The 18,625-nt window shown below is 34.8% G+C and overlaps 1 protein-coding gene across 10 annotated transcripts in view; it reads left to right on the plus strand.

The window, feature by feature from the left end:
* C15H4orf47 (chromosome 15 open reading frame, human C4orf47) overlaps window positions 58-18,625 on the plus strand; it is a 141,494-nt gene continuing 122,926 nt past the window's right edge. For 2 of the 10 annotated variants that reach the window (XR_002338985.1, XM_005671715.2), the window contains exons 1-6: window positions 210-417; window positions 2,433-2,609; window positions 4,287-4,506; window positions 10,107-10,244; window positions 10,339-10,414; window positions 12,597-12,776. Coding sequence is in view for 9 of the 10 variants with exons in the window: in XM_005671715.2 (XP_005671772.2) it covers window positions 2,510-2,609; window positions 4,287-4,506; window positions 10,107-10,244; window positions 10,339-10,414; window positions 12,597-12,776 (714 nt within the window). In the remaining variant the exon portion in view is untranslated. 10 annotated transcript variants of the gene reach the window in all.

Raw genomic sequence — 18,625 nt, forward strand, 5'->3', positions numbered from 1 at the left:
GGCCGACTACAACTCCCAACATTCCCTGCAGCATACGTCATGGACGTACCACTCCACCACATCTCGCGGATGGATAAAGAGGCGGGAAAGAGAAGACTCACTTTCGGACAGTTGTGTTGACTGCGTCATTCGTATCCTACAGACACTCTCACGTCTTTCTGTGAGGTTCTCCAATGGGGATTCTAACCTTTACACATCCTCCGGTAGCGTTCTTGGAATGGATTCTCCCGTAACCGAGGCAACGTCCCAAAATAAACCTCCTCGCAAAACTTGCTGGGTTGCTGAGTAGCAAGGGCCGGCGCGGGAAGGGCTCTTCCTGAGGTTGCTCGTGGCTCTGGTCGCTTCCGCAGTTGACTTGACCCGGGCTGGAGCTGGGACGTCTGATCTCGCTTCTCGGATTGGGTACCCTTCTTAGAGGTGACTTGGTCCTTGGGGCCCCCAGGTGTTGTCCTTTAGATACCTACCTACTCTGAGCCTCCGTTTTCCTAGTGGGACGTCATTTTGTTCATCACCTCAGCCAGAAGTTTACTGTTCCTCTGTCCCACCTCACCCCCCGCCCCAAGGCACTTTATCCGTAACTTTCGATGGGAACTTGCTGTTCCACCCTGTTATACTTAGTTAAGTCTTGTCTACTGCTCCCTAGGGTCAGGATCTGTGCATTTATTTAAAATCTGTTTTCCTAGCTTGTACCACAGCCCTAGTCAGAGTGGCTTGCAAACTGTGAAATCATTGAATGAATGGATTTGTAAATGTTGCTCAAGAAGAGTTAAGCAGTGCAGAAAATGCAAGACAGGGACTCCTTTTCTATCCCTCCCCGTCACCCCCGCCACCCTGTTTCCTTTCTTTATTTTTTTTCATTCTGGTAAGGAAGAACCTCCTTCTTGGAAACCACAGTTCAGCGGGAAAGAGTTGTTGGTTAAAGGATCCCTACAGTGTAACATAATCCATTAGTTAACCATGGTGAGGGGTTGGAAAGAGTAGTAAAGAGAAGAACGTGCCGCTATGACAGAGGGATTTAAAGAAGTGAGGAATGAACTAAACAATTAGAAGGATCAGTATTAATTGGAGGAATGAAAGCGGTCTGCATAGTGGTACCTGGCTAAAGTGAAACAGCATATGCTAGGGTCCTGTGGCTGGAGAGAGCCTGACTTGAGAACTGAAAAAGGACAATTGGAACCCAGATGCCATGGAGGGGGGCGGTTCCCATGATGACAGATGAGGGCGATAGTGGCCTTGATAGAACCATTTCAGGATTTGAGCCTTTAAGGATTTAAGCCCCTGTAGCATCACAGGAAGCCTTTGTGGATGGTCGGTGAAGATGGAGCTTTGAAATCGATGCAAATCGAATTAATACACTCTGACTGACTTTTAGGTTTGTTGTTTTTTTTTTGCCTTTTTCTAGGGCCGCATCCGCAGCCTATGGAGGTTCCCAGGTCAGGGGTCTAGTCAGAACTGTAGCCGCCAGCCTATGCCAGAGCCAAGCAATGTGGGATTCTAGCCGCATTTGAGACCTACACCACAGCTCAGGCAAGGTCCTTAACCCACTGAGGGAGGCCAGGGATCAAACCCGCAACCTCATGGTTACTAGCTAGGTTCATTAGCCACTGAGCCACGATGGGATCTCCTGACTTCTAGTTTTAAAGCATACCTGCTCAGAGGAAGAGGTAGGATGCAGGGAGAGAAGGAGATGGGCCACAGTTCCAAATAGGCAACCTTGTTTAGTGGCATTGAAACATCTTCAAAATTTAAGACAAAATTTCTTAGCTTGGATTATAACGTACATCCAGTGCGTATAACTAATTGGTGTTAAAAAATATTACAGTGAAATAGAGGCAATTGTTCTTAGCTCTTTGGTCATACTTTTTAGAACGTGTCTAATTTAAAAGCAGTATATCCAAATAAATAATTATATATTTAGTGTGATATTTCATAAAAAAACCTCAAAAACAATAGGGTAATACCTAGGTGTCTTGTTCATTCTGAAAAAGGAAATTCTAGTATTTAATATGAGGGACAATGTAGTATGTTGACATAATTTTATCTAAACTCAATATATCTGCCTTATGTAATCAAGTTCTTTCAATCTACTTTGAACTTCTCAAAAGAAGGATTTATTTACGCAGTATTTATCCCACATTGTACAGTAATAATTTTATTATTTTGGACAGATGAATGGCAATGCAACAGATACACATTTCTTTATAACTTATGGCTGCTTTACCTGGAGAGTCAAAGGGAGGGTTCATGGTGATAACTTTGAATCCCTATTATTCCTGCTCAGGCCCACAAAGTAGATTCTTTCCCCACAGAGTTTGGGACTCTTGTTTTATGATATAACTATGTGCATGTTAACACTCAGGCTGAAAGTAATTTGGAGTAAAATTTAGTAATCACCTTTCCCCTAAAAATTTTCCCTGTATTTTTCAATGTAGAGTAGGAGTTTTGTTATAAAAGAAGTGACACTAAGAACCCACTGAAGTTACAGAGCATACCACCTCAAGAAGTAACCATGCCTGGGGAAGGAGGGAAAACTGATATGGAGAGAATTGGCCTCTTCAGTGAGATGGAATATGTTACTGTTGGTGATAAATATGTGTCACAATTTAATCGTAAGTATATTTGGTTTTCTTTACTGCTTAAGAGTGGTTATTTTCTATATGAACATGTGTTTAGTATTTGTTAAATGATATTTTTTAATGTCTGGATTTTTAAAGCATTAGAGTTAAATAAATTTTTGAAATTTCAATAGAGTTAAATAATTTTATAGGAGCAGGGAGACCATTTTATTGGGCTATCCTACCTTCATGTATTCTTCTCATAGATAATTTTATTTCTTTCCAAGGTGCATGGGGTTTCTTCCCAGAATATTTTGTTTTTAGCTTTTTTGTTTCTTAGGATACTTTACTATGCAGATAGCATTTGCATTTGAATCTGAAAAGGCCATCCATGATCACTTTCTTGAAAAATGAAATGCTGAATGAATAGCTGAGGGATTTTTAGGAGAGTCTTAAAAAAAATAAGAACAACACACTGATATGAGACATCTCTAAGATACATTATTAAATAAGAAAGTCAAGGATGCAGAATAGTGTATGCGTATGCAAAGCATTGAAAATGGAAGAGAATGTACATGAAAATATTCACTGGAGAGTGCATAATCATTCTTGGAAAACAAAATTACTGTCATGGTTGCATGTGGGCGAGGAACTGGGTAGCCGAAATTGGAAGAAACATTTAATGTAAAAATATTTACACTATTGAGTTTGGGACCAAGTGCATGAATATATTACCATTTCAAAATCTTAAGTTAGGGAGTTCTGGCTGTGGTGCAGAGCAGCAGGTTAAGGATGCAGCATTGTCTCTGCAATGGGGTGGGTTCGATCCCTGGCCCAGCCTGGTGGGTTAAGAATCTGGCATTGACACAGCTATAGCAGAGGTTGAGGCTGCAGCTCAGGTTTGACTCCTGGCCCAGGAACTTCCATATGCTTCAGGTGTGGCCAGAAGAAAACAAAAACAAAAAGCCCCAAACCCCAAAACTTAAGTTTAAAAAAAAAATCAGTGATACAAATTCACATTTAAATAAACAGTTGCATTAAAGTTTGTTTGCTAATCAAGAAAAAATTTCACACTATGGAAGGACTTTACAAATTGAGCTTTCCTAGAGGTACATTATAAAAGAAGTCCTAAGTATTCATCAAACCCACCTTTTAAAATTATTGGGCTACTAGTATTTCATTGTATAAGCATATTGCGACTTATTTATCTGCTCCCTTATTTGATGGACATTTAAGTTGTTTCTGGTTTTTGATTGTTATGAATGAAGCTGTGATGAACATTCTTGTTCTTGTCTTTTAGTTGATTTAGGCATTCACGTGTCTTGAGTATTTACCCAGGAGGGGAACTGCTTCATTTTGAATGTGGAACAACATTCCCCTTCAGCCTAAACACCTGCAAACACCCCCCGCCACACACTGACATCTGACACAAACAGTTTTCCTAGCGTATAGATGGGAGAGGAAGCACTGATTAGGTGACTTGGAAAGTCCAGCTCATATTCAGAATCTAACAAGAAATTCAATCTAATTATTAAAATGTTTTAATGTAAATCTCTTAGTTTTTATTGCCGGTATAGCCTTTAACACAGACCTTCAGCTGAACATTTTGAAACAGTGTTTAAGAGCTCAAAACTTACTGGCATCACATGTTGACACTTTTCTAAGTTATTTTTCATGTTCTTTAATTATTAGTGAGCTCAAAACTGTGAGATACCTAATTTATTTTTAAAGGATCCTTTAATGAGGCTGCAAGCAAAAACAGACAGATGCTACCTGGGGGATCCAAAGAAATGTCAAGTCTCCAGGCAGGCTATTTTGATCCTCATTTTGTAAGGATTTTTGAAGGTGAAGGCTACGTAAATCTGAATCAAGTGAGGAGACGGCATATGATGGAAGAAGCCAAGAAAAATTTAGGCAAAGCATTCCTCCCTAGTAGTGGAGATAAAAAGCCGTAAGTATTTGGGAAGAAGTCTTAAATATATCCCCTGCATCTCTCCTTCTTCTAGCTTAAGTTAAATATTTGTTTTTCCATAGGACTAACTTATGATTCATTGTTTAAAGTATGATTTTAGGTTAAGTTTGCTTAGATGGAGACGATTAATTTGGATGATTTAGGTTGACAGGTAATTTTAAGTAGATTCCATTATCACATTAATTTTTTGGTTATCTATATCACTGTTCTCTATCAGTTTATGTTTAAAAAATCAACTAAATAATGAAAAGAAGTTTATTAAACTTGCAATAGTCAGATGCAGGAGAAAATTGTTTTGGGTTATCATATCTGTGCCCTTCACTATTTCTTCTGCTTTTTAGAACTTTTCAAAAAGTATAAATAAAAATATGAAATTAGAAGAAATCTTTTTTGGATAAAGAAGATAATTTATCAAAGATGTTATGTAAAAATCACATCTGAAGATACACTTACGTGGTTTAGCAATATTTTAGTTGTGAAAATTGTCAATGTGAGATTTTTTTTTCTTGCCTTTAAATCCTTAAACAAAAATCATACAGTCTATATGATATCATATTATACAGCTGAAATTTATAGTATGTTGCCAGTTAACACTCAGTCACATTGATTCTCAATTTAGAGTTTGTGACTGATGAGGACTGGTTGAAAAATAATTTTGTGCTTATTTGTGGTATTGAGATTAGTGAAGCTGCAGTCTTCAAAGTCAGGTTATTAGGTTTTTATTAAAAGTGGAGAAAGTCATCTTTTTTGTTATTATAGTTTATTTTTTCCCATCTCTTTACCCTTTGGAGAGGTTTGAATTATTTCTTTTTATTATTATTACTTTTTCTTGGGTTTCTTCATTTTATCCTTAGATAGAAATTCAAACATGATTTTTTTTGGTTGCTACTTCATTTTTTCATGTAATATATATATATTTTATTATTCCAATAACTTTTTCTAATTTTTCAGCCTCCCACACCCCCCTTGATGAATTTTGACCTCTTGTAATAACCGGGAATTGCTGCCTTGCCACATTAGTTTATAACTTGCTTATATTCATTTTTCTACCAAGAAATGATAACAATTTTACAATAGGACTAGTTTTTCTTTCTTTTTAAAGATCACAGATATATGAAAACCATCAGTAAGTTAGTGGCACACAGAAAGTATCTTCAAAAAAGTATTGATATTATAAATAAGTCCTCATACTGGTAATTATTCAACAGAAAATTATGGCATTTAATAAATTCCATAGGGATTTAATATATTCTAAATGGACTGATATTTAATGCTTGCAATAAATCAAATTCTAGTTAGATTATGTCTGTGCATAATTGTCCTTTTCTCTGTGATATCATTGCTTTGTTTCCTAACTTTCAAAAGAATTTTATGACATGTTTATAAACAGCAGTCACTGAAAATGAATATCTTTTCTAATGGAAACTTTATTTGTAGGCCAGAGATAGTAAGTTATTAATGTTGATGTCTTCCCAGTTTTTGAAATTGTAAATTCAAATTGATAAATGTTGTCAAGTTCTCATCATAATATGGGTTTCAGTTGTCTTGTAGAAAATTTTTTTTTTGTCTTTTTAGGGTTGCACCTGTGGCATATGGAGGCTCCTAGGCTAGGGGTCAAATTGGAGCTGTAGCTGCTGGCCTACACCACAGCCACAGCAATGCCAGGTCTGAACTGCATCTGTGACCTACACTGCAGCTCAAGGCAATGCTGGATCTTTAACCCACTGAGCAAGGCCAGAGATCGAACCTGGTTCCTCCTGGATACTATTCAGATTGTTTCCCTTGAGCCGTGATGGGAACTCCTTGACAATTTTCTGATTATTAGAATTTGTTTCATCGATATCTTGGAAATTAGAGATTATGACTATTACAAACATTAGTTATCCTTTTTATTGTGAAAAATTTAAAGCCTTTATTAAAATGAAGTACTAGAGGATTGTCTAATGATTAAATAGATACTTCATGCCTAGGAAGTTTAACATTAAGTTGAAGAAAAGAAAATATTTGGTTAATTTTTTTCTACAGTGAAGTAATAAGTATAAACCAAAAAAGAAGAAAATCAGCAGCAAAATTCCATTTCCTATCAGCAGTAGAAACAATGCTTTTAAGTAGTATAGTTGCTACTGAGTATCCCATAGGGAATTTGTTCCAGAATCCCTCCACCACCCTCATGAATATCAAAATCTGTGCATGCTCAAGTTCCTTACAATTAGCCCTCTGTATATAAGGTACTGCGTCCATGAATATAGAATGTGCACATGCTTGCTTACTCTTGGGAACAAGGTAGAGGAAGCAGATTGAAACTGCTCAGGGCTCTGGCTTGTCTCCCATGATCACCCCAGAATGCATCCTGGGCCATCCTGCTCCTGCACCTCCACTAGGGTGAAGGCTGCCAGTGCCAAGAAGAGGAAGAGAAAGGAGTCAAAAATGTATCTGATGAAGTTATGGCTGAAAATGTCCTGAACCTGAAGAAAGAAACCAATATCTAGGTACAGAGATTGTAGAGCATCCCAAACAAGATGAATCCAAAGAGACCCACACCAAATCATATAATTAAAGTAGCAAAAGTTAAAGATAGAATTCTAAAGGCAGCAAAAGGAATATAGAGTCACATACAAAGGAACCCCTAAATAAACTTGTCAACTGATTTTTCTGTAGAAACTGTTGGACAGAAGGGAGAGGCATGGTATATTTAAAGTGCTGAAAGGCAAAACCTACAATTTAGGATGTTATACCCAGCAAGATTATCAGTCAGTCTTGAAGGGGAGATAAAGAACTTCTCAGACAAGAAAAAGCTAACATAATTCATCAATACTAAGTCAACACTAAAAGGAATGTTAAAGGTCTTCTCTAAGTAGAAAAGAAAAGACTACAACAAGTAAGAATTTATAGGAAAGGAAAAGTTCCACTAGTAAAGTCTGTAGGTCAACTGCTTATATAAGCTAGTATGAGATTAAAAGACAAAAATTATAAAATCAACTAACTACAATCAACAGTTAAGGGATGAACATTAAGATGTTAACAAAAAACCTATTAGAACTATAAATGAATTCAGAAAAGTTGTGGGATATCAGATTAATAGAGAAATCTGTTGATTTTCTATACCCAATAATGAACTAAGAGAAAACAATCTCATTTAAAATTGCATCAAAAAGTAAAATACCTAGGAGTAGACTTAACCAAGAAGGTGAAAGACCTATACTCTGAAAATTATAAAACATTGATGAAGGAAATTGAAGATGTTGTAAAGAAATGAAAAGAAGTTCCCCTTGTGACTCAGCAGAAATGAACCCGACTAGAATCCATGAGGATGCGGGTTCAATCCCTGGCCTTGGTCAGTGGGTTAAAGGATCTAGTGTTGCTTCAAGCTGTGGTGTAGGTCACAGATGTGGATTGGATCCAGTGTTGCTGTGGCTGTGGCATAGACTGGCAGCTGTAGCTTTGATTTTGATCCCAGCGTGGTAACTTCCATATATCACATGTGTGGCCCTAAAAGTAAAAAAAAAAAAAAAGAAATGAAAAGATATCCTTTGTTCATGGATTGGAAAAATTAATACTGTTAAGATGGCTGTACCACCCAAAGCAAGCTGTAGATTTAATGCAATCCCAGTTGAATACCCATGACATTTTTCACAGAACTAGAACAAATAATACTTAAATTTACATTGAACTGCAAAAGACCTGAATTGTCAGAAAAAAAGAGCAAAGCTGGAGGTATCATGCTCCTGACTTCAGACTATACTGCAAAGTACAGTAATCAAAACTGTATGGTACTTGAACAAAAACAGACACATAGATCAATGGAGCAGAAGACAGCCCAGAAATAAACTCATGCACTTAGGGTCAATCTATAGCAAAGGAGGCAAGAATATACATTGGGGAAAAGATAGTCTCTTCAATAAATGGGGAAACTGGACAGCTACAACAACATTAGAACATTCTCTAATACCATAGCAAAATAACTCAAAATAGATTAATAACTTAAATCTAAGACTGGAAAATCCCTAGAAGCAAACAGGCAGAATGTACTCTTTTACATAAATGGTAGCATTAGTTTTGGATCTGTCTCCTAAGGCAAAGGAAATAAAAGCAAGAACAAACAAATAAACTTGGAAACGCTTGTACAACAAAGGAAACTATCAACAAAACAAAAAGACAACCTACCGAAATGGGAGAACGTATTTGCAAAGTATATTACCAGATTGTACAAACAAGTCATACAACTCAGTATTAAAAAATTAAAAAAAAAATGTGTGGAAGACCTGAATAAACATTTTTTTCACAGAAGACATACAGATAGCCAGTAGGTACTTGGAAAGATGCTTAACATCACCAATCATCAGAGAAGTGCAAATCAAAACCACAATGAGATATCACCTCATACTTGTCAGAATGGCTGTCAAAAAGATCACAAATAACAAATGTTGGTGAGGATGTGGAGCAAAGGTACCCTCATGCACTGTGGGTGGGAATGTAAATTGGTGCAGCCACTATGGAAAATAGTATGGAAATTCCTCAAAAAAAAAAAAAAAAAAAAAAAAAAAAAAAAGCTCTAGTCTATGTCCAGTGATTCTGTTCCTGGGTATATATATCTGAAGAAAACTAATTAAAAAAAAATGCATGTACCCTAATGTTCATGGCAGCATTATTTATAATAGCCAAGATATAGAAGTAACCCAAGTGTCTATCAATAGATAAAGATGAAGAATATGTGGGACATTCTTTAGAACAGATAAAACAGATAAAGAAGATGTGGGGCGCGTGTGCGCGCACACCCACACACACATGCAATGGAATACTACTCAGCCATAAAAAAGAATGAAATTCTTCCATTTGCAACAACATAGATGGATGGACCTGGGGGATATTATAATATTATGCTTAGTGAGTTAAGTCATGCAGAGAAAGACAAATACTTTGTTATCACTTATATGTGGAATCTAAAAAATAAAAAAATGAATATAACAAAACAGAAACAGACTTGCAGATATAGAGAAGAAATTAATGGTTACCATTGGAGAGGGAGAAGGGGGAGGGGCAGTATAGCTGTTGGGGACTAAGAAGTACAAGCTACTATGAATAAAATGAATAAGCTAATTAGATATACTGTACAGCACAGGGAATATAGCCAGTATTTTATAATAACTTTAAATGGGGTATGATCTATAAAAATATGGAATCACTATGTCATACATCTATACTTAAATAAGTTTTAAAACAACAGGGAAAAAACACACAAAACGTCTATTTATTATTATAGTTAACTGAATTAATGTAAACTCTTCTAACTTCCTAGAAATTAGTAAGTGTTGTTTATGTGGAACATTTAAAATGAGCATAAAAATTTAAAAGAGCTCAAAATTCATGACTTTGAGAAACAGGGAAAATTAGATTAAAAAATAACAAAATTTTTTTCTTACCAAAGTTAGGCAAATTAATTCCATTAATAATTTAATTTAATTCCATTAAATTAATTTCCTCTCAATCATATTTTATAAATTATGGTAAAACATATATATATATAACACAAAATTTGCTATTTTAACTTGCTACTTTGTTGTTGTTAAACTGTATTTAAGATGTGGATTAGGAAGTTACTATGGAACCATAGGCGGACCAGTCCCATTTTTCAGTGCACAGTCAAAACCCAAAGAAAAATATGAGCCACCTGGAAAGAATTTATACACAAACCCAGGAAAGAAAGGAACTGGATATGGGTAAGATATTTTAAATATCTTCTTATCATTTGTTTTGAATTAAAAATACGAATTTCTGAACACTGAAGTCATTATTACTATTTTCCTCCCTTAGCTATGCAAATATTACCATAGGCAATCAGTTTTCACACTCTACTGATTTCTATGATGCAGCAAAACTAAATTACAAGGTAAAAGAATCTATTTTAAATTTTTTCAACATTCTCATTTAATTGACCAGAGAATTCACTTGTGATCGAATTAGGGTTTGTTAATTTGAATTACTTGGGAAATGGCAGATTGATGTTTATGAATTGTGATATTTTACTTTTTTGCTGTTAGATTCCCAGGATGAGCTTTTTTTTTTTTTTTTTTTTTAATCCTTACTTTCTTTTACCCTTTCTATCTTCTATCTCTAAACTAACTGTGAGTGGTCTGTTCACTTGGCCTGATCAACTATGTTTGATTTTGAGTAGAAGAATCACATTCTGCTCCTTAGCCTCATTCCCCTCACACCCTAATATTTTGTGTACTTCGTAGTGGTAACACTTTTGGGCTGATCAAGCTGTTAATTATGGTGAGTGAATGGAAAAGGGGAGTGATGGGGAGATGGGAGGAAGTGGGAAGTAGAGAATGACAGGAGCATGAAAAGATAGGAGAAAACAACTCATTTTATTAAATGGCAGAAACAAAAATTGGGATGTACTAGCATATGCCTCTTGCACTCACTTTATATAATATTTGACTTATAATGAAGTATATTCATGTATGTGGAAAATGCCTACTGGTAGATGAAGAGAGGAACTTGTAGAAACTTTGGAGCAGTGTCAACATAATTTAACAATTTTGATATAGCTTAAAGAAAGCCGGTAGTAATGAAAAGTTCATTTGGATGTCAAGAAACAGAAATGGAATTATGTCTATTTTATCAGTTTTTAAGTTTTTGGTTTTTTACACACGCAGCCTTCAGTAATTTTGGCTGTGATGATTTTAAGTGACCATGGGGCTGTGAGAAGGAATAGTAGCCCGTTTTGCAAATGGGCATATATAAACCCAGGAAAGGTTTTCTGTTAAATTGGACAGAAACCTTGGTTATTTGAAAATAAGCATCTCTTGTTTCTATATATGGATTATTCACTTTATATAAAATTCTGTGTAAAATACTTCTCATTTGTAGGAACAATAATACCTAATATATAAATACATACAAGGCAGTTTTATCAATGAGTCAGTAATTAGTGTTTCATCCTAAATTTATGGGTATAGGATACTTTCCCTTTTTTATAGTAAATCTCTTTAGTTCTTATAATTATAGTATAAAAATGTTGTAATGTAAAAAGTAAATATTCCTTATTCTTAGGAGGAGAAGCTGACATTTATTGAAGGGCTACCATATACTAGATATATACACATATCTCATAATTTATACACATAATATCATAATATTTAAAACAGCATTAAGGTGGGAGGATATTATGGTCATCATTTATAGTCAAAGAAAATGTGACACTAAAAGGGTCAGTAACTTTCCCAAGTTCTGTAACAAATGCTAAAAAGCAGGAAGGAGTTAGGGTTTGAATTAGAGACCATTTTTTTTTTTTAATATTAATTTTTTTTCCCTTTCTCTGTCTTTTCAGAAAAAAAAAAAAAAAAACCTTTTTAGGTCCACACCTGCGGCATATGGAGGTTCCCAGGCTAGGGGGTCTAATTGGAGCTGTTGCTGCCAGCCTACACCAGAGCCACAGCAACGCCAGATTCGAGCCGTGTCTGCGATCTACACCACAGCTCATGGCAACGCCAGATCCTTAACCCACTGAGCAAGGCTAGGGATCAAACCCGCAACCTAATCGTTCCTAGTCGGATTTGTTTCTGCTGCGCCACTACGGGAATGCCATTTTTTTTTTTAACTGCATTATATCACCCAGATAGTTTATATTTGTTCAAGTGATAAATAGATACCTATACTTCAGATAAACTTATATCCAAATGAACAGTCATAGTTGTGCTTGTTCATAAGTAAGCATATCTTTTGTACCAAAAATAAAATATAACGAAGGAATGTTTTAAAGAAAGTGAACCCAGCAGTATATATCAAAAAAATCTACTTGCTTATTGAGTTCTCTTTGTGGCTCAGCAGTTAGCGAAACCAACTAGGATCCATGAGGATGCAGGTTTGATCCCTGACCTCACTCAGTGGGTTAAGGATCCAGCCTTGCTGGGCTGTAGTGTAGACCAGTGGTGGTAGCTCCTATTTGACCCCTAGCCTGGGAACTTCCATGTGCCACAGGTGTCGCCCTAAAAAGCAAAAAAAAAAAAAAGTGCATGCTTTCTGGGTAATTTTTGCTATATAATTTCAAACTCTTTAATTTATAGAAAGAGAATGAAGAACACCGTCGTTTACTTAAAGGGACAGCTTTCAAATTAAATCTTTACCCAAGGGAATATTTTGATGCCAATCCTTATTTTTTTGAGAAACCTTTACCACCAATTAAGAAAGCAGAGAAGAAAGAAACACTTGCAAACCCTTTCAAGCCCTCTTCTCCTGGTAAAAAGGTAAGTTAAAAACTTTAGAATGAAAAAATATTTAGCATTATAAAGAAATGTTGCCTCTTGCTGTCATACTGTTTTTTTACCCATGTAAATGACAAACTTTTGTTTATATTCATGCCATGAATCGTAAAGCTTTTTATGAAATTATGGAAACTTACAAAGCATGGATAGCATTGGGAATAATGAAGCACTTAAAATGAAATAATTATTAATCATTTTCAAAAGTATTTTAATTTACAATTAGTTTCCTAAGTGCCTCTCTAGATCTTAGCCATAGTTTTTCTCAAAACATAAAATGTCAGGCCCTCTTTAGTTTTTGAAATGGTGATTAAAGTGAACTGTTTCCCTTCTGGTGAGGCTTACAAGTGTAAGTAAAAATGAAAATGCTTCTTACATTTTCTAAACCTTAGTTTTATACTTTGGTTTTTCCTCTGTGAATTGCTTGTTCATTTTCCTTGTGGATGTTCTACTGAGATATTTGTCTTTCTTGTATTGATTTGTAAGATCTTTTCTTATATTAAGGATATGGTTTTATCATTCGTGTTGAAAATAATTTTTCTAGTCTGTTGAATCTCTGACTTTGATTATAGCATTTTGTGCTGTTCAGAAATTTAATAATTTGATATAGTCAAGTTTATCAATCCTTTGTGCTGAGGTGTCATTCTCAGAATGAGTTTCTTGAGGAGCTGTATTAGAAAGATATAAATTCTTGCTTTATTTTACTAGTCTTAATCTTTTGCATTTAAATTTTGATCTGAAATATATTTTGACATAAAGATCAAGGTAAGGATTTAGCTTTTATCTTTTTCAAAATTCAATTTTAAGGGCAGAAGGAAGCATGAGGGGGAGTATGTTCTGTATGTTGATTGTGGTTGTGGTTTCCAGGGTGTATACATTTTGTGAAAACTCATAGAATTATAAACTTTAAGTGGGTGCAGTTGACTATACTTAAATTAGATTTAAATATAACTGAATTTTTAAAATGCCAGTTGTTCCTAATCTCACTGATAGAATATAGAATAATTTTTAACACCACTGCTTTGAAATGCTATCCTTATCAAATCAGAATTCCCATTTTTGGTTTTTATTTTTCCCTGAGTTTTCATTCTATTTGATTGATATTTGTTTATTTCTACCAGTACCAAACTACTTTTAACTGTTATTGCATTTTAATATTGGGTGGTCTACTCTCTTTTTCTTACTTTTTAAAAAAGTTATTCTTTAGAACTTTGGAATTATTCGTAAAGTTCTGGGAAAAAAAAGACTTTTGGTATTTAACTCTAAATCTTTAGATTTTTGCTTTTATTAGCATATTTATATTTTGAATCTTCTGATCTAGAAATAAGCTACTTATAAAACCCTTATATCTCTTGTAGATTTTAATATTTTACTTCACATAGATTTATATATCTTATATTTATTCTTACTTATTTTAAGGTCCTGGTCAATGGTTTCTTCCCCCATCATATTACTTGTTATTAAAACGTTTGATTTTTTAAAAAAATAACTGGCCTCGTCATTAAAGTTTCTTATATTCTATTGGGTATTTTCTTGATTCTCTTTGAATTTTTAGGTTATGTGATTATATTACCTGATCATAATTTTGCTCCTTCCTTTACAATATTTACATCTCTTATGTCATGTTTGTATCCAGTATTTGGACATGATGTGGTCATCATGGGAATTCCTCTAGTGTTCATTTTTATTGATGCCAAAATAAGAATAAATTAGGAATGTATGTAGAATTATATTGAATGTTTTGGTATAATCTATTTAGACCATTTTTTTCTTTCTCTGACTTGTTATAAGGTGAATAACAATGACAATTTTTTTGGAATGATTCCCATTTTGTTGTGTTGTATTAATCTTTAAATGCAGTACTGTTTTATTTATTAATATTTTATTCAGTATTTTTGCATCAGTAATTTTTAAATGTGATTGGTCTGTACTTTTATTTGTTTGTTTCTTTTTTGGCCGCCCCTTGGCGTATGGAGTTTCCAGACCAGGGATCACATTCAACCTGCAGATGAGACCTGTGCTGCAGCTGGCAATGCCAGATTCTTAAGCTGCTGCACCAGGCCAGGGATTGAACCTATGTCCCAGTGCTCCAGAGATGCCACCAATCCCATTGTGTCATTGGTTCAAAGTATACAGGAGAATGCCACCTGTATATTTATTTTTATATGCAGGAACTCCTGTACTTTTATTTTTATATGCCTTATCCTATTTGGTCTAAGAAGATGCTTGCATCATAAAATAATAGGGATATTTCCTTCTTTTTCTGTGTTCTATAAGAGTTTAATTGCACCAGAAATATCTGTCCCTAGAAAGGTTGAAAAAATTCTCATAGGAAATGTTCTATGCTTAATTTCTTACATGGTGCCCTTTTCCCATAGGCGTTCTGTTTTTTTTTTTTTTTTTTGTCTTTTCTAGGGCTGCACCTGCAGCATATGGAGGTTCCCAGGCTAGGGGTCTAATCAGAGCTGTAGCCGCTGGCCTCCTCCAGAGCCACAACAGCACGGGATCTGAGCTGTGTCTGCGACCTACACCACAGCTCAGGGCAATGCCAGATCCTTAACCCACTGAGTGAGGCCAGGGCTCAAACCCGCAACCTCATGGTTACTAGTTGGGTTCGTTAACCACTGAGCCATGACAGGAACTCCATTTTTTTTTTTTTTTGAGTCAATTTTGATTATACTTTCTTTGAATATCATTCATTTCACTCAGGTTTTCAAATTTATTAACAGTGATTTACAAAAATATTATTTTATAGATTTTTTCCCACCCATTTCTTAATGTTAACTATAACATAAATTTATCTGTTTATTTTCTAAGACATCATCTGGTGGTTTGGTTTGTTTATCATGTATGTTTTTCCACTTTCAGTTCATCCATTTTGCTTTTACATTTATTGATTTATTTTCTTAAGATTCCCTATTATTTGTTGCTCTTAAAAATAGTCCGTGTGTCTCAATTTGGAAAACTTTAAAAATTACAACTATATCTTTCAAATGCATCAAGTTTTCATGTATATCTGGCTTAGACATTGTAAGAGAAAGGATAGATAATTAAATAGGTTATTGTGATTGTATAAAGCTTTCTTGGTTTCCATGTGTAATATGATAAAAATCCTGTTAGTGAATCAGTTTAAAAAGTCAAAGCAAATGCTTGTTTGTTTTGTGTATAGGTAAAAAATAATTTGATTGACTCCTCTTAATAGATTATAAAAAAAGTATAATGTATGGTACAGTTGTCCCTCAGTATCCATAGGGGATTTGTTCCAGAATCATTCCCACTCCCCCACACCCATACCAAAATTTTAGGATATTCAAGTCCCTTATATAAAATGATGCAGTATTTAGCTATAACCTGTGCATATCCTCCTGTATGCTTTGAATCAACTCTAGATTACTTATAATATCTAATGCAGTGTAAATGCTTTGTAAATAGTTTCTTGCACATGAAAAGTTCAAGTTTTGCTCTTTGGAACTTTCTGGAATTCTTTTTTAAAAATATTTTTGATGCGAGGTTAGATGAATCTGAGGATGGATAGGGAGGGCTGACTGTGGATCACATTTTCCTCTCACTTTCTGTTTCTATATGCTATTCCTTTATTTTTATTTTTTAGTATCTTCCCCAAAATTTACTGACATTTAGGGAACTCATGTTGTTCCAGGCTCCCTGTTGGACCAACCTCACCCTTGGCTTCTTCTTTCATCCTCTGGTTCTGAGCCCCAACTCCCTTCTCTAGCAAAATACACATGACCTGGGTCTCATTCCTTCAGTAATGGGCTCACCTGTTAAGTAGATGATCCTGATCTGATAAACTCTCAGTAAAATATTAGCCCCTCGTAATAGTTTAGAATATTACCTTCTTATAAGCATTTGCATTCTAATAGAGAACTGTTGGAATTACAGTGTCTTAACCCCATAAAGTTGGTGGTAGGGAGACCCTTTCTTTGATGGTATTTGAATTAAACAGTATAGACAGTTTTCTTTAAATGTAAAACTAACTCCATATACAATACACAAGTATGTATGAACTGAAACTAATTTTGTTAGAAACATTTTCACAAAACCACATTAAATTGTCTCATTTTTGTTTGTAGGCTGGTGGAATGAAGGCAGGAACATTTGATCCTTACCCTTCACATTCTGCTGACCCTTATGTGGTTAAATTGACAAGCCCTATTTCCAGCAAAGGTGCTAAGATTTTCCATCCACCAGGTGGACCAAAAAGCAGACCAATTGAAAGTGTAATGACTTTGAATGTCAAAAGGTAGTAATGTGTTACATTTAGCCCTTAAGCCAAGACAAATTACTTTCAACTTTTAGATTTCTTCAGATCTAAAAATCAAATCTTTTATTTCTACATGCTTTAAAAATTGACAAATTTGGAGTTCCTGCTCTGGTGCAGTGGGTTAAGAATCCAACTGCAGCAGCTCCAGGTGCTGTGGAGGCGCGGGTTTGATCCTCAGCCTGGTGCAGTGGGTTAAAGGATCTGGTGTTGCCGCAGCTGCAGCCCAGATTCAATCCCTGGCTCCAGAGAATTTCCATATGCTGCAGGTTGTGGCCATAAAAAGGGGCCACAATCTGTAGCATGTAGAAATTAGGGGGACTTTAGAAATCCGAGCTTCTTCCTTATAGAAGTTCTTTCCCATCTTCTGAAATTCCCAGTTGAAAACACTTAGTTTATCTGTACCAAACTATACTGTCCCTAATTTGTAAAACAAATCTATACCACCTTATTTAGAGTAGTTTGAGACTATTTAGATATACATAGTTTGATTAGCAGTGTATGTCTGTTTCTCAAAATGATCTTTTGACCCTTTTAAAATTATTATCTCTATGTGGGCTCCAGGTTCTCAGTAATTGTGTGGGATCCTAATGACACTTATTCTATCCTTAACTTTTAAAAAACCTTCTATGAAACAGGAACTATTCTGATTAATTAAAAATGGTATTGCCATCACATTATAATAGTGTGAGGAAAAGTATATGTATATTATTAATATATCATAAAACTTCAATTTTACCTAGGCTTTGAGTACTCTTAAAACTAAAAAGAAGTTCAGAATGTAAATTAGAAAGCTACAATTCATTCTTTTGGTGTGTATACAAGATCATAAGTAACTGAAGAATTCATTTGATTGCCTTTCTACATAGTCACTTAAAAAGTTTTAATGCTAGTCAAACTAACTAACATTTCTAACTTCAGCATAATCATACAATGGATTTAGCTAAAGGATATCAAATTCACATTCTTTCCTTTTACATAAACTGTAGTACATCTTTATCACTTGTGGACAGTGATTATAATACCAACATTATTATTATATCACAAAAGTAAGACTGCCCTTCATTATTTATATAATTTAACTGTTGTCTACAGGAATTATATGCCACATGGGTTAGTTGGTAGAGGATTGCACTGGGAAACAAAAAGATATGGACCTTTTTTCCCATGTCCTTTGACCTTTATTCTTCGACAAATTGCTTATCAGTACTCTGTCCAACTTTAGCTATACAATGGAATTGACAGTAACGACAGAATTGACAGTAAAATTAGAATTTTCCTCACCACATTCACCCTCAAATAGATGGAATATTTTTTGGGTGTGGGAAGAATGGTTTCAGGTTTTCTGTGTGTTCTTTTCTATACAGAGAATAGATCTGGGAAAGTTGAAACTATATATATATATATATAGTATGATGTCCTAGCGTATATGTTTAGAGCAGAGAAAAGAAAAGAGTAACTGATTGTTCCTTTGGAAAATTAGAAGTTTACCTTTTCTTTAGTAATTTTGAGTTTATTGAACTCTCTTTTTTTTTTTCTTTTTTGTCTTTTTAGG

The sequence above is a fragment of the Sus scrofa genome, chromosome 15 (genome assembly GCF_000003025.6).
Source record: "Sus scrofa isolate TJ Tabasco breed Duroc chromosome 15, Sscrofa11.1, whole genome shotgun sequence".
NCBI classification, from domain to species: Eukaryota; Metazoa; Chordata; class Mammalia; order Artiodactyla; family Suidae; genus Sus; species Sus scrofa.